Genomic DNA, 16,452 nt, shown 5'->3' on the forward strand with positions numbered 1-16,452 from the left:
ACTCAGTTAATGGTAGGGCGTTGGGGAGAGTTACAGAACAAAGAGATCTAGGGGGACATGTTCATAGCTTCTTGAAAGTGGAGTTACAGGTGGGCAGAGTGGTGAAGAAGGCATTCAGCATGCCTGGTTTCATCGGTCAGAATATTAAATAAAGGAGTTGGGACGTCTTGTTGAAGTTTTACAAGACATTGGTAAAGCCACACTTGGAATACTGTGTGCAATTCTGGTCACCCTATTATAGAAAGGATATTGTTAAACTAAGAAGAATGAGGAGATTTACTAAGATGCTACTGGGACTTGATGGTTTGAGTTATAAGAGGTTGGATAGAATGGGACTTTTTATTCTGGAAAGTAGAAAGCTCAAGGGTGATCTTATAAAGGTATGTAAAAGTAATGAGGGGCATAGATCAGCCAGAAAGTCAATATCTTTTCCTAAAGGTCAGGGAGTCTAAAACTAGACGGCATAGATTTAAGGTGAGAGGGGAGAGATACAGAAGTGTCCAGAGAAGCAATTTTTTCATGATGTAGAGATGCCGGCGTTGGACTGGGGTAAACACAGTAAGAAGTCTCACAACACCAGGTTAGAGGAAATAAACTGGTTGGACTCTAACCTGGTGTTGTGAGATTTCTTACTGCAATTTTTTCACCCAGAGGGTGGTGAGTGTCTGGAACAAGCTGCCAGAGGCAGTAGTAGAGGCGGGTACAATTTTGTCTTTTAAAAAGCATTTAGGTAGTTACATGGGTAAGATCGGTACAGAGGAATATGGGGGAATATCAGAGCAATTGGGACTAGCTTAGGGATTAAAAAAGGGCAGCATGGACAAGTTGAGCTGAAGGGCCTGTTTCCATGCTGTAAACCTCAATGACTCTATGACTCTGCTGCTCTGAGGTCAATTATTTTGGAGAATCTGCCTCTTAAACCTTCCCTTAGATTGCCTTCCTTCTCCTGCTCAGCTTCCTCCAATTCCTGCTGGGTACAAATCATCCTCCAACCCCGCTGAAGTTCTCTGGGGAGATATTGCTGCTTTAATAGGGCTGTTTAAGTGTGTGTTGTAATTGCTGCACAGTTTGAGCTGCCCTGCTTAATAAATTGTTTAACCGTCTCAAACACTTTTCACTGCTTATTAGCCCAAGCCTCACAAGGTAACAAAAGATTTGTTGAGTTTCCTCCAGTCTATGAGGAGAGTGTGTTTAAAGCTTTTTGTTGTGGTTTAGTGACCTTTTCAACTGATTTGGATTTATTGGTTTGGAGATGGAGACAGGATTTGGTGTTTGATGGACAGAAAGCAGGTTAGAGTCAGCAAGAAATGATGTTGGGGGTGGGGTGGTTTCTGAGGTACCAATGGATGCATCACCCTCTCCCCATCCCCCCGCCCCCTACAGAGGGCTAGAGAGAGGGAGGATGGGCAGATGGAGGCGACTGACTAAAGCGAGAGAATGTATGTATTAGTGTGTCTGTGCATGCATGTGCGTGTGTGTATGTGAGATGCGAGGGAGTTGTGTGGGGGGTGTGTGTGTGAGTAAGCATGCATGTGCAGAGGTGTGTGTGGGGGGATATATGTGTGTGTGTGTGTGTGTGTGGGGGGATATGTGTGTGTGTGTGTGTGTGTGTGTGTGTGGCTTGGATGTATTTGTTCAGTAACAGAACATGTTAATTATAATAACTGGATAAATATACGACACGTAAAACATCCTTTACATTTCCTGGTATGTTTGTACCTCATTAGCAATAATAGTCATTGTTAGTCATAGAGTCACAGACAAAATTGTACCTACCCCTACTATAGAGTCATAGAGGTTTACAGCATGGAAACGGGCCCTTTGGTCCCATGCTGCCTTTTTTTTAAACCCCTAAGCTAACCCCAGTTGCCCACATTTGGCCCATATCCCTCTGAACCTAATAATGTTCTTTAATTCAATATAATAAGGATGTTTCTCCAGGATCCCGTCAGTACTTTTAGAAGGTCGAAGGGGTTCCTGCACTGTAAAAGTTGATGAAAACTGGTCTATGGGTAACAGTCCCAAGGGATTCTCCCGCTGCCTGAATCCTGAAGGATCAGATTCCTTCTGTTGGCACAGTGGAAAACTCAACAATTGATTCAACCAATCAGTTTAATCCAACAGAATGCCTGTGTGAGTAAAGGTTTTAGTGACAAAGGGACAGAAATGTAATCGTTCCTATACTGAAGCGAAACACCATTTATTTCATTACATCCAAACTCTGCAGAAAAAAACTGCACTTTCTTTGCTAGCAGGATTTCTGCTTATGATTGGTGGACTCAATGCAACTCACACAAGAAAGCTGTCCTTTCGAATGGAAAGAGGAAAATCAGAGGAACTACACACGGGAGACATTATCCTGGGGGGAAATCGAAACCACTGTCTCTAGGGGGAATATCGGAGTCGCTATCCTGGGGGGAATATCGGAGTCACTATCCCTCGGGGGGAATATCGGAGTCACTATCCCTGGGAGGGGGGGGAATATCGGAGTCACTATCCCTGGGGGGGGAATATCGGAGTCACTATCCCTGGGGGGGGGGGGGAATATCGGAGTCACTATCCCTGGGGGGGGAATATCGGAGTCACTATCCCTGGGAGGGGGGGGAATATCGGAGTCACTATCCCTGGGGGGGAATATCGGAGTCACTATCCCTGGGGGGGAATATCGGGGTCACTATCCCTGGGGGGGGGAATATCGGAGTCACTATCCCTGGGGGGGAATATCAGAACCACTATCCTGGGGGGAATATCGGAGTCACTATCCCTGGGGGGGAATATCGGAGTCACTATCCCTGGGGGGGAGTATCGGAGTCACTATCCCTGGGGGGGTGAATATCGGAGTCACTATCCCTGGGGGGGGGGAATATCGGGGTCACTATCCCTGGGGGGGTGAATATCGGGGTCACTATCCCTGGGGGGGGGGGGAATATCGGAGTCACTATCCCTGGGGGGGAATATCAGAACCACTATCCTGGGGGGAATATCGGAGTCACTATCCCTGGGGGGGAGTATCGGAGTCACTATCCCTGGGGGGGTGAATATCGGAGTCACTATCCCTGGGGGGGGAATATCGGGGTCACTATCCCTGGGGGGGTGAATATCGGGGTCACTATCCCTGGGGGGGGAATATCAGAACCACTATCCTGGGGGGAATATCGGAGTCACTATCCCTGGGGGGGAATATCGGGGTCACTATCCCTGGGGGGGGAATATCGGAGTCACTATCCCTGGGGGGGGAATATCGGGGTCACTATCCCTGGGGGGGAATATCGGAGTCACTATCCCTGAGGGGGAATATCGGGGTCACTATCCCTGGGGGGGGATTATCAGAGTCACTATCCCTGGGGGGGGGAATATCAGGGTCACTATCCCTGGGGGGGGAATATCGGAGTCACTATCCCTGGGGGGGGAATATCAGGGTCACTATCCCTGGGGGGGAATATCGGAGTCACTATCCCTGGGGGGGGAATATCGGGGTCACTATCCCTGGGGGGGGATTATCAGAGTCACTATCCCTGTCACAAACCCCTTAGCCTCACTGTCAGATCTCTCAGCCTCCCGCTCCATCATCACAGACTGAACTGTTCTGTTCAACCCCTTGCTAAATAATATCTTCCAAGTCAATAATAACAGCTAGAAGCATTTATCCAGAACACTTAACATCTCAAAGCATTTCTCAGGGGAATAAGTGTCAGCATCTTTACTTCAGTTAGTAAGATACTTAAACTCAGTGGCTTGTCACAGAACGCAGTGGATCAAATCGAGAGAGATGTTTATTGAAAGGGTTGAACAAAAGCTTGGTTAAAGAGCTGGGTGATAAGGAGGATCTTACAGGAAGAGAGAGAGGTATGGAGACAGAGGATATTCAGGATGTTGGGGTTTCCCATTTCACACTCCATTAACAATCTGGAGCTGGGACTTCTGCCCATCACTCAGGATGAGGTCTCGCCTCAGAGAGCTGCTGACCAATCGGATTGGCTGACAGCTCTCCAATATCAGCAGGGCCGGAAGCTGGATGGAACTGGAATAAGAAGCAGCCCCCAGGGTCCAAGCCTCCGGAGTCCAGGAAAATTGAGGTGCCAGTCGGGTGAAGCTACAACACAGGACTGACTTGTGAGCCAAACAGCAAGGAATAGACAGAACAAAGCAATCCTATAAACAACGGATCAGATCTAATGGATCATTTCTGTATTGCTGCCACATCCAGCTATGAATGATGGCAGACAGTTAAATAACTGACTGGAGGAGGAGACTCCACAAATATCCCCATCCCGAATGATGGAGGAGCCCAGCACATCAGAGCAAAAGATAAGGCTGAAGCATTCACTGCAATCGCAGAATTGTCAAGTGGATGATCCATCTCAGCCTCCTTCAGAGGTCCCTGTAGATGTCAGTCTGTGATTTGATTTACTTCCCATAATATCAAGAAACAGCTGAAGGCACTGGATATTGCAAAAGCAATGGGCCCTAACAATATTCCAACACTAGTATTGAGAATTGTGTTCCAGATATTGTGTGCTGTTCCAATACAGCTACAACACTGGTATATCTACCAGGCAATGTGGAAAATTGCCCAGGTGTGTCCTGTACACAAGAAACTGAACAAATCCAACCCGGCCAATCACCCTCCCAATCAGTCTACTTTCAATCATCAGCGAAGTGATGGAAGGGGTTATCGACGGTGCTAACAAACAGGACCTGCTCAGCAGTAACCTGCTCAGTGATGCCCAGTTTAGGTTTCACCAGAGTTACTCAGCTCCTGACCTCATTATAGCCTTATGGAGTAGGCCATTCAGCCCCTCAAGCTTGCTCCACCATTTAGAATCATAGAAACGCTACAGTGCAGAAAGAAACCATTTGGCCATTTTCTGCCTTAAAAATATTCAAAGACTCTGCTTCCAGCGAGTTTGAAAGACACACACCCTTCTGACTGAAAGGATTCAACATCTCCATCTTAAATGAGCGACCTCTTATTTTTAAACAGTGATCCCCAGTTCTCAATGTTGCTGAAACACGGACAAAAGAGCCAAACTGTGGGGGTGAGGAGAGTGTGACTGCCATCTCTGTCAAAACAGGATTTAACTGAGTGATATCAATGGGTCCGAGCAAAACTGGAGTCAATGGGAATCGGGGAAACCCTCCACTGGTTGGAGTTATACCTGGCACAAAGGGATTGTGGTGGTTGGAGGTCAGTTATCTCAGTTCCATGCCAGCTTCAGCTGGTTAGCAGTGGGGATGTTGATATTGTGTATAATATTCACAACTCCTCAGATACTGGGACAGTCCATGTCCAAATGCAACAAGACCTGAATAATATCCAGGCTTGGCTGACAAGTGACAAGTATTCTTTTTGATTAGTTTGTGGGGTCTGTGTGTTGCTAGCTGGCCAGCATTTGTTAGCTATCCCTAATCACCCTTGAACTGAGTGGTTTGCTTGGCCATTTCAGAGTCAACCACATTGCTATAGCTCTGGAGTTACATGCAGGCCAAACTGAGTAAGAATGGCAGGTTTCCTTCCCTTAAGGACGTTAGTGAATCAGTTGGGTTTTTACAACAATCAACAATAGTTTTGTGGTCACCATTAGACTTTTAATTCCAGGTTTTTATTGAATTCAAATTTGACCATCAGCTGTGGTGGGATTTGAAGCCAGGTCCCCAGATCATTGTTCTGGGTGTCTGGGTGACTAGTCCAGTGACAGTACCACTATATTATTGCCTCCCTTGATGCACTGTAGGAACTCACCAATGCTGCTTAAACAGCATCTTCCAAAGCCATGGCAGCTACCAATTAGGACAAGAGCAACAGATTACTGGTAGCATCACTATCTGGAGATTCCCCTCCAAGTCACTCACCATCCTGTCTTGGAAATATATCGCTACTTCTTCCCTATCACTGGATCAAAATTTCATTTGATTTGATTTATTATTGTCACATGAGTTGGTATACAGTGAAAAGGATAGTTTCTTGCGCACAATATGTCGTCTTACTTAAAGAGTATAAAGGGCAGGCTGGTTTTGATCAATGAGTTTTCAGAGACTTACTCAGTTAATAGTAGGGCATTGGGGACAGTTACAGAACAAAAGATCTATGTTCATAACTCCTTGGAAGTGGAGTCACAGGTGGACAGAGTAATGAAGAAGGTATTCAGCATGCTTGGTTTCATTGGTTAGAACATTGAATACAGGAGTTGGGATGTTTTGTTGAAGTTGTACAAGACATTGGTAAAGCCACACTTGGAATACTGTGTGCAATTCTGGTCACCCTATTATAGAAAGGATATTATTAAACTAGAAAGAGTGCAGAAAAGATTTACTAGGATGCTACTGGGACTTAATGGTTTGAGTTATAAAGAAGCTGGACAGACTGAGACTTTTTTATCTGGAGCGTAGGAGGCTGAGGGGTGATCTTATAGAGGTCTATAAAATAATGAGGGGCATAGACAAGGTAATTAGTCGATATCTTTTCACAAAGGTAGGGGAGTCTAAAACTAGAGGGCATAGGTTTAAGGTGAGAGGGGAGAGATACAAAAGTGTCCAGAGGGGCAATTCTTTCACACAGAGGGTGGTGACTGTCTGGAATAAACTGCCAGAGGTAGTAGTAGAGGCAGATGCAATTTTGTCTTTTAAAAAGTATTTTGACAGTTATATGGGTAAGATGGGTATAGAGGGATATGGGCCAAATGCTGGCAATTGGGACTAGCTTAGGGTTTTTTAAAAAAAAGGGGCAGCATGGAGAAGTTGGACACAGGACACAGGGCCGTTTCCATATGTAAACCTCTATGACTCAAAGACATTGACTCCAACTGTTGTTCTTCACAGTAGCCTAAATAGGCCCATGGTTAGATTCTGCATCCATTCGTTGGGGAGATTGATGAGCCGCTGTGAGGTGCTGGGTAACTTGTATCTGTCAGGTGTGGCCCACCCATAGGAGGACATTGTGGAAATTGAGTAATGCTGACAGGCACTTATGCTCACTCACATTCACAAACAGGATGTAGGTTTGGGTAGAAATGAGAAATAATAAAGGTAAGACATTACTTATGGGAGTGGTTTTCAAGCCCTCCTAACATTTATGGTAGGACAAAGTGTAAAGGAAGAAATGATGGAGCTTGTCAGAAAGATATGGGGAGAATCATGGGGGATTTTAATCTCAATCTGCCTGGAAAATTCAAATGGGCAAAGATCGCCTGGATGAGGAGTTCATAAAATGTTTTTGGGATAATTTCTTAGGACAGCACATTCAGAAACCAATCGGACAGCAGGCAATACTAGGCCTGGTATTGTGGAATAGGTAAGTTTATTAAAGTGAATGTGCCCCTAGGTAACAGTGATCATAATATGATTGAAGTTAACCTTCAGTTTCACGTAGATGAGCGGGACCAAAACTAGTATGTTAAACTTAAAGAAGGGAAATTATAAGGACATGAAAGTTAAAGCTAGTCAAAGTGAATTAGCAAATTAGGTTAAGGGATAGGGTAATGGGGCAACATTTAAGGGGATATTTCTAAATCTACAGAATAGATCCATTCCAATGAGAAAAAACAATTCCAAGAGAAGAACCCACCATCCAGAGTTAACGAAACAAGCTATAGATAGTATCAAAGTCATATCAAAAGCATATCGTTGTGAAAAGGTGAGTCAGAAGGCAGGTCAGAATATAAAAACATCAAAGAATAACTAAAAGATTAATATAGAGGGAGAAGTTAGAGTATGAGAGAAAGCTAACTGGAAATGTAAAAACAGATAGTAAGAGTTTCTATAGGTATGTAAATAGAAAATGGGTCTGGGGAATGGATAATGGAAAGTAAAGAGATGATGAATGAATTGAACAAATATTTTGCAACGGTCTTCACCATAGAGGATACAAGTAACTTCCCAGAAATAGCTATAAATCAGGAAATGGAAGCGGGGTGGAAATTACAATCATAGGGAAGTGGTACTGAGCGAATTGTTGGGTCTGTAGGCTGACAAATCTCTGGTTATGGATGGACATCACTCTAGAGTCTGAAAAGGAGTGGCTAGGGAAATAGTTAATGCATTGGTTATAATTTTCCAAACTTCACTAGATTCACAAAAGGTTCCACTAGATTGGAAAATAATGAACATTATTCTTTTGTTCAACATGGAAGGGAAACGGAAAGCAGGAACCTAAGATTGGTGAGATTCATTCATAGAGAAAATGTTAGAAGCCATTATTAAAAATGTTATGGAAGAACACTTGGGAAAATTCAAGATAATAAGGCAGAGTCACCATGGTGAACAGGAAATTGTATTTAGGCAACTTATTGAAGGAGTCACATGCTGTGGATAAAAAGGAACCAGGGGATATGCTGTACTTAACTTTCCAAAAAGCACCTGATAAGATTATTGCGGAAAGTAAAAGCTCATGGTGTATGGAAATAACATACTGGCATGGATAGAAGATTGGCTAACTAACAGGAAACAAAATTGGCATAAATGGGTCTTATTCTGGTTGGCAGGGTGTAACGAGTGATGTGCCACAGGGATCAGTGCTGAGGGCTCAACTTATTACAATTTATATAAATGACTTGGGTGAAGGTACTGAAGGAATGGTTGCTAAATTTGCTGGTGATAGGTAGGAAAGTAAGCTGTGAAGAGGATATAAAGAGGCCACAAAGAATCATAGAGAGACTAAATGAATGGATGAAGATCTGGCAAATGGAGTATAATGTGGGCAAATGCAAAGTGGTGAGAAATTGCAAAGCTCTGAGATTCCAAGGGATCTGGGTGTCCTAATGTATGAATCATAAAAAATTAGTATACCGACAGAGCAAGTAGTTAGGAAAACTAATAGAATGTTACCACTTATTGCCAGGGAAATTGATTACAAAAATATGGAGGTTATGCTTGTATTAAACAGGGCATTGGTGAGATTCCATCTGGAGTATGTAGCATTGGTCTCCTTATTTAAGGAAGGATTAAATGCATTTGAAACAGTTCAGAGAAGGTTTACTCCACTCATACCTGCAAAGGGTTGTTTGTCTCCTGAGGAAAGGTTGGACAGGTTGGGTTTGTATCCACTGGAGTTTAGAAGAGTAAGTGGCGACCTGATGGAAATATACCAGATCCCAAGGGGTTTTGACTGGGTGGATGTGGCGAGAATGTTTCATCTTGTGGGAGAATCTAGAACAAGGGGTGACTTTTAAAAATAAAGGGATGCTCATTTCAGACTGAGATCAGATTTACGAGAAGGTTGAGAAATAGTCTTTGAATATTCTTAAGACAAAGACAAATAGATTCTTGATTAACAAGAACTGAGAAGTTACCAGGGGATGGCAGGAATGTGGGGTTGAGGTTACAATCAGACTAGCTATGATCTTATTGAATGGCAGTGCGGGCTGAAGGGGCCAAGTGGCCTACACCTGTTCCTGGTTCAGCTGTCAGTTAATCATACCTGGAGCTAAGCTCCAAATCTGATTCTACACAGCAATGGTCCCAGTCTGACTGTGTCTTGTTTCTTCAGCAGAATTGGTGGGTGGGTGGAACAAAGCTTCTAACATGTTCCAATTGGTATAATGGATTGTGGCAGGAATGTGGGCACCAGCATTTAGGATGAGTGAACACTGAGGTCAACTCGAATGCTCAGGACGGCAAGGATCTCTGAGAGAACCCCTTACACCTGGATTTGCTCAGAGTCACTATTATATTCTGCATTGTATCAGCTTAAACCACACCAACAAATTGAGAATGATACCAAGCCTTTAAACAATCCAACAATCCTCACTTTACAGGGTTGCTCAAACGTAACCACATTAAAAAGGAAGATATTTTCCACAGCAATGTAAGTATTGGTGCAGTGCCGATTGTTAGTGTTTCACTTCAGGCTTGCAATGGAGTCAGTCTAAAGCCCACCTCGTGATAAGGCCAGAAAAATCCCATCCGATGTCAACAGAGCTTTGCATGGTACACCTGTGCCCGCTAGACTTCACATGGCTGGCAGGATGGGGAAATTCTGCCTATCTGGCAGTGGGATTGTTGGCTGCACTGTCATTCCATTTCACAGGAATTTACTGGTGTCACATAAAGAATTTCATCTGGAAATATCACACAACGAGCCACTCAGAAATCAGGAAATGTTCATTTCACATTGAGGGATTGCACAGTTCCCTGTTACAATGACATTTCTATAAAGGATATTAAAATGCATCAGCCTGTAAAATGGGCAGCCTGTGGCTACGCTCCATTGGACTGTTACACTGAGAGCAACAACAGTGTGTGGAGCTCACAGTCACGTGGGCTGATTGTTTGGTTCAGAATTGTTCACCACAACACGAGGCAGTCAGAGACTCAGCCATCCAGGCTGCAGGGTGACAATCCCAGCGTTGTACATCTACTCAATATCGCAAACAAAAAATATAAATCCTGAGTACAACAAATTCAAGATTGGACAAACTGGAAGGATGTACGGACTGGGATCAGAGTTTGGTTCATCACTTTACTACATTAAAACATGATTTGTGTGTTTATCTCATTGCTGTCTATGGGAGCTTGCTGTGCACAAATTGCCTGCCACATCTCCTTAAATTACAACCACGGCTACATGACAGAAAACAGTTCATTGGCTGGAAAGCATGTTGGGATTGGCCAAGGCCAATGTTATCTGTTGTGTGATAGAATCATTTCCACCCAATGAACCCACTGAGGAACAATGCAGTACAGTTCAGAACCATGGACTATTTCACATCTTGCTGCTTTTCACACTCAACTTGGAGAGATTCTCACTGAATGCGATTCTTCTCCTTGGGTTTAAGCTGAGTTGATGGATTTAAATTCAATGCCTTGCCCACACTGCCTCCCAATGATTATTGAGGATCTGAATCAATGATTTATTTACGGATATAAAGGCAAGCGTATGACAAGAACCTTTGATAATCAGAGGATTTGACATTTTGTCATTAACCTGAGAAAGCGAGGATGGTTTCATTGACTAACTTGGCTTTAATTATTGCTTGAATAGTTGGCGGTCTGGGATCCAGTGAAGGGTCTGAATGGGAGTCTGCAGGAGCGACGCTTGGAAAGTGATATGCAGGGTGTCACTCTGAAAGTCGTCACTATTCTGGTAACTGGAGATCTTTGTGCTAGCTTTCTGTCCCTCCCTCTCCACTGTCTGTCCCACACTCTCTCCTGTCTGACACTCAATCTCCCCTGTCTGTCCCTCCCTCTGCCCTGTCTGTCCCTCCGCCTCTCCTGCCTGTCCCTCCCTCTCCCCCGTCTGTCTCTCCCCCTCTCCTGCCTGCGCCCTCCCTCTCCCCTGTCTGTCTCTCCCCCTCCCCTGTCACTCCTGCTGTTAAACTCATTGCTGCAATCCAACATTACCAATTCCTCCTGTCTCACCTATAGTCAGAGTCATACATTCATTGAGAAGCTCTGGCTGTGTGCTGTCTCTGAAATGATTTTCCAAATAATTTATTATCTGTCCGCCTTTCAACCCTTTTCCCTTCTCTCCACAATAAATTGATAATCTTTTTATGGTAGTTATCTGCCCTCTGGAACGCTCCCTTTTATCAACAAGCCTGAAGAAACTTTCTTCGATGCTTTGAGCAGCTTGTATTTCTTTTAAAACCCTCTTAACAGGAATGAGGAAGATTGTGGAAATTCCCAGCTTCCAAAATGTTGCTGAATTTCCTCATGCCAACAATGAGATATTTCTGAGGCTTAATACTCATCTTTTCCTTCCCTCAGTAACTCTCTAAAACAGTTTCCAAATTGTTTGGAATGGGGAGAGTGGAGCAATGGGGGGGTGTGCGAACTCTGGGTGCTAGCTCAATGCATCCCATGCCCTGAACATGATTCATTGCTAAATATCACATTTTTCAAAAGCAGCATTGAGGAACACAATGTTAATAAACATTATTCTTCAGGAATATTAATGACATGACTCAGTTGGTGAAGGTTGCAGAGAGAATCAGAATTGCTCTGATAGGATGCTGCTGATTAGCGGGTGGGACAGTGCGGAAGGGTCAGCGGGCGGGGTCGGTGGGGGAGGGTCAGCGGGCGGGGTCGGTGGGGGAGGGTTAGCGGGCGGGGCCGGTGCGGGAGGGTCAGTGGGCGGGGTCGGTGGGGGAGGGTCAGCGGGCGGGGTCGGTGGGGGAGGGTCAGCGGGCGGGGTCGGTGGGGGAGGGTCAGCGGGCGGGGTCGGTGGGGGAGGGTCAGCGGGCGGGGCCGGTGCGGGAGGGTCAGCGGGCGGGGCCGGTGCGGGAGGGTCAGCGGGCGGGGTCGGTGGGGGACGGTCAGCGGGCGGGGTCGGTGGGGGAGGGTCAGCGGGCGGGGCCGGTGCGGGAGGGTCAGCGGGCGGGGTCGGTGGGGGAGGGTCAGCGGGCGGGGTCGGTGGGGGAGGGTCAGCGGGCGGGGTCGGTGGGGGAGGGTCAGCGGGCGGGGCCGGTGCGGGAGGGTCAGCGGGCGGGGTCGGTGGGGGAGGGTCAGCGGGCGGGGTCGGTGGGGGAGGGTCAGCGGGCGGGGTCGGTGGGGGAGGGTCAGCGGGCGGGGTCGGTGGGGGAGGGTCAGCGGGCGGGGTCGGTGGGGGAGGGTCAGCGGGCGGGGTCGGTGGGGGAGGGTCAGCGGGCGGGGTCGGTGGGGGAGGGTCAGCGGGCAGGGCCGGTGGGGGAGGGTCAGCGGGCGGGGCCGGTGGGGGAGGGTCAGCGGGCGGGGCCGGTGGGGGAGGGTCAGCGGGCGGGGCCGGTGGGGGAGGGTCAGCGGGCGGGGCCGGTGGGGGAGGGTCAGTGGGCGGGGTCAGACTGCCCCTTGTTTGAAATAATGGATGTGCCATTGTGCTCGAGTTTTAAGCTGTGTGTATCTGTGTGTGTGTGTGTGTGTGTGTGTGTGTATGTGTGTGTATGTATGTCTGTGTGTGTGTGTCTGTATGTATGTATGTATGTGTGTGTGTGTGTGTGTATATGTATTCACAGGAGGAACCCTTTGTCATGGTCGCAGAAAACATCTTGGGACAACCAAAACGCTACAAGGGGTTTTCCATCGATGTGCTGGATGCATTGGCAAAGAACCTGGGATTTAAGTATGAAATTTATCAAGCAGTGGATCATAAATATGGCACACAGCTTCGGAATGGATCCTGGAATGGAATGATCGGCGAACTCATTAACAAGGCAAGCATTAACCCAAACTCCATTGGAGCACTCACTGTGACCCTTTATTTCCAATTTGGTCTAATTGTCGGACAGAATAAGATTGTGTGATGACCAATCCCCCTCAGTGACTGCAGCCATGATTCCAGGAAAACACTTCGGTGCAGTGTTGAGGGAGTGCCGCAGTGTCAGAGGGTCAGTGTTGAGGGAGTGCCGCAGTGTCAGAGGGTCAGTGTTGAGGGAGTGCCGCAGTGTCAGAGGGTCAGTGTTGAGGGAGTGCCGCAGTGTCAGAGGGTCAGTGCTGAGGGAGTGTCGCACTGTCAGAGGGTCAGTACTGAGGGAGTGCCGCAGTGTCAGAGGGTCAGTGCTGAGGGAGTGCTGCACTGTCAGAGGGTCAGTGTTGAGGGAGTGCCGCACTGTCAGAGGGTCAGTGCTGAGGGAGTGCCGCACTGTCAGAGGGTCAGTGTTGAGGGAGTGCCGCACTGTCAGAGGGTCAGTGCTGAGGGAGTGCCGCACTGTCAGAGGGTCAGTGTTGAGGGAGTGCCGCACTGTCAGAGGGTCAGTGCTGAGGGAGTGCCGCACTGTCAGAGGGTCAGTGTTGAGGGAGTGCCGCACTGTCAGAGGGTCAGTGCTGAGGGAGTGCCGCACTGTCAGAGGGTCAGTACTGAGGGAGTGCCGCACTGTCAGAGGGTCAGTGCTGAGGGAGCGCCGCACTGTCAGAGGGTCAGTGCTGAGGGAGTGCCGCACTGTCAGAGGGTCAGTACTGAGGGAGTGCCGCACTGTCAGAGGGTCAGTGCTGAGGGAGTGCCGCACTGTCAGAGGGTCAGTGCTGAGGGAGCGCCGCACTGTCAGAGGGTCAGTGCTGAGGGAGTGCCGCACTGTCAGAGGGTCAGTGCTGAGGGAGCGCCGCACTGTCAGAGGGTCAGTGCTGAGGGAGTGCCGCACTGTCAGAGGGTCAGTGCTGAGGGAGTGCCGCACTGTCAGAGGGTCAGTGCTGAGGGAGTGCCGCACTGTCAGAGGGTCAGTGTTGAGGGAGTGCCGCACTGTCAGAGGGTCAGTGCTGAGGGAGTGCCGCACTGTCAGAGGGTCAGTGCTGAGGGAGCGCCGCACTGTCAGAGGGTCAGTGCTGAGGGAGTGCCGCACTGTCAGAGGGTCAGTGCTGAGGGAGTGCCGCACTGTCAGAGGGTCAGTGCTGAGGGAGTGCCGCACTGTCAGAGGGTCAGTGCTGAGGGAGTGCCGCACTGTCAGAGGGTCAGTGCTGAGGGAGTGCCGCACTGTCAGAGGGTCAGTGCTGAGGGAGTGTGCTGTTTGTTTAATCAAATGAAGCCATTTTCTTCCAGCAGCTGGCCGTCTATAAAGTGCAGCCTGTGGTTAAGATTCCCGCAGTGGCTGAGGAAGGTGCACCTGTCTCTGTGTTTGTCAAAGGTGAAATGTGAGAGAAGATTCTGGAAGGGTTCTGCCCATTAGCTCCAGTCCCAACTTAAAGATTAATGACTTCAAACCCTCTAAAATACACTTGCTTAAATGTCGAAATGCTGGCTGTTTACAGCGCTTCTCAGCTTTACAAGTCTCTCTCTGCCCTTTTCGTTTCAAAGCAAATTATTTGCACTTTGTTTCCTCTCCTCGAAGCCAGGTTTTCTGAGGATTCCTGTGATGGCAAAGTTCCAGCTTGGTGTCAGTGGCAAACTGTAACCAGTCAGTAAGGACTGGATCCTGCCTCAAGATTCCCTGCTGGCTGTGTGGTTGAGGCACTCACTGTCTGACAAGCTTTCTTGTTGACGGAGAATCCCCTGATAATGCACAGTAACACAGTTAGAAATCTTACAACACCAGGTTAAAGCGCAGCACGCATAAGTTAGTACTGCTGCCTCACAGCTCCAGGGACCCAGGTTCAATTCCAGCATGTTCTCCCAGTCTATGCGTGGGTTTCCCCCGGTGCTCCAGTTTCCTCTCACAGCCCAAAATATGTGCCTGTTAGGAGGTTTGGTGATGATAAATTGCTTTTTAATGCCCAGACACGTATAGGTTAGAGAGATTAGGCGTGGGAAATGTATGTTGTTACAGGGATCGGGCAGGGAAAAGGGCCTAGATAAAGTACTCTGTTAGGGACTCGGTGCAGATTCAATGGGCTGAATGGCCTCCTTCTGCACTGTCGGAATTCTATGACCTTCTGTGCAGGGGTGAGGGAATGTGTTGTAGTGGGTACTTGGATAATCACTGACCCACACCAAAAATTAACAGCAGGAGAACACTGGGGCTAGTGTTCAGTTAAGTGTCACACAACAGACCCAGGTTAGTGTGAGAGGCCTGGGCAGCACTGTACTCCCATCAGAGGCTCCCCAGCAATGACTGCATTTGCGCAGGTCAGAGCTCCCACAAGGCTTCAGTGTAGCAAATGTTCCAACATTGCAAAGTCTGGGGCAACAATTTAGGATCGAGTCCTCCATCCGTTAAGTGATGTGAATGGAGCATTGTCATCCAGTCTTCACCATGAGATAATATCTCCTTTGGCTCGACCTCAATGAGCCCATAAGTTTCAGACTCAGTGATCAGAGAGCTTTGGGGGTTATGTACTCCGGAGGTGAGTAAGTTGAAGGTTGCGCTGACGGAGGTGTTTATAGTGATGAAAGGAGTTGATGAGCTATTTATGGAATGACCTTTCCCCTTAGCAGGGAAACCAGAATAAGGAGTTTGAACAAAAGCAGCCCAATTCCGAGAGTACGATTGCGAGAATATGAGACAGACTGTCCCAGAGGGTGGTAAGTCAGTGGTAATGTTTAAAGAGGCGGGTAGACAGTGGAAAGGAAGGTTATTAAGGAGTGAGGAAGATCAGTGGCGATAGAGGAAGAGAAAGCAATGTGTGGAAATGGGGAGGGACAGTACCTTTCCTGATTCAATGCCAATAACCCAGTGTTTTCCTGTTTACAGAAAGCAGACATTGCCGTCTCAGCAATAACCATCACCCCCGAGAGGGAAAGCGTGGTGGATTTCAGTAAACGCTACATGGATTATTCTGTTGGAATCCTCCTGAAAAAACCAGAGGAAAAGATCAACATTTTCTCCATCTTTGCTCCGTTTGACCTGGCAGTCTGGGCCTGCATTGCTGCCGCCATTCCCTTGGTGGGGGTCCTGATCTTTGTACTCAATCGGGTGCAGTCAGTCCGGACACAGACTCCCACACACCCTCAGACCCCCACCTCCACCTCCAGCACCCTGCACAGTGCCATCTGGCTGGTATACGGGGCGTTTGTTCAACAAGGTAGATCACAACTGGCTCATTCTGATTTGATTTGATTTATTATTGTCACCTGTACAGAGATACAGTGAAAAGTATTGTCTTTATGTCACA

The 16,452-nt window shown here is 47.5% G+C and overlaps 1 protein-coding gene across 1 annotated transcript in view; it reads left to right on the forward strand.

The window, feature by feature from the left end:
* LOC145360388 (glutamate receptor ionotropic, delta-1-like) overlaps positions 1 to 16,452 on the forward strand; it is an 800,432-nt gene that overhangs the window by 758,508 nt on the left and 25,472 nt on the right. The window contains exons 9-11 of the mRNA XM_080215582.1: positions 10,979 to 11,080; positions 12,927 to 13,124; positions 16,032 to 16,362. Coding sequence (XP_080071708.1) covers positions 10,979 to 11,080; positions 12,927 to 13,124; positions 16,032 to 16,362 — 631 coding nt within the window. The remainder of the gene's footprint in view (positions 1 to 10,978; positions 11,081 to 12,926; positions 13,125 to 16,031; positions 16,363 to 16,452) is intronic.

This window comes from Carcharhinus amblyrhynchos, chromosome 31, assembly GCF_965287045.1.
Source record: "Carcharhinus amblyrhynchos chromosome 31, sCarAmb.v2.hapA, whole genome shotgun sequence".
Taxonomy (NCBI): Eukaryota; Metazoa; Chordata; class Chondrichthyes; order Carcharhiniformes; family Carcharhinidae; genus Carcharhinus; species Carcharhinus amblyrhynchos.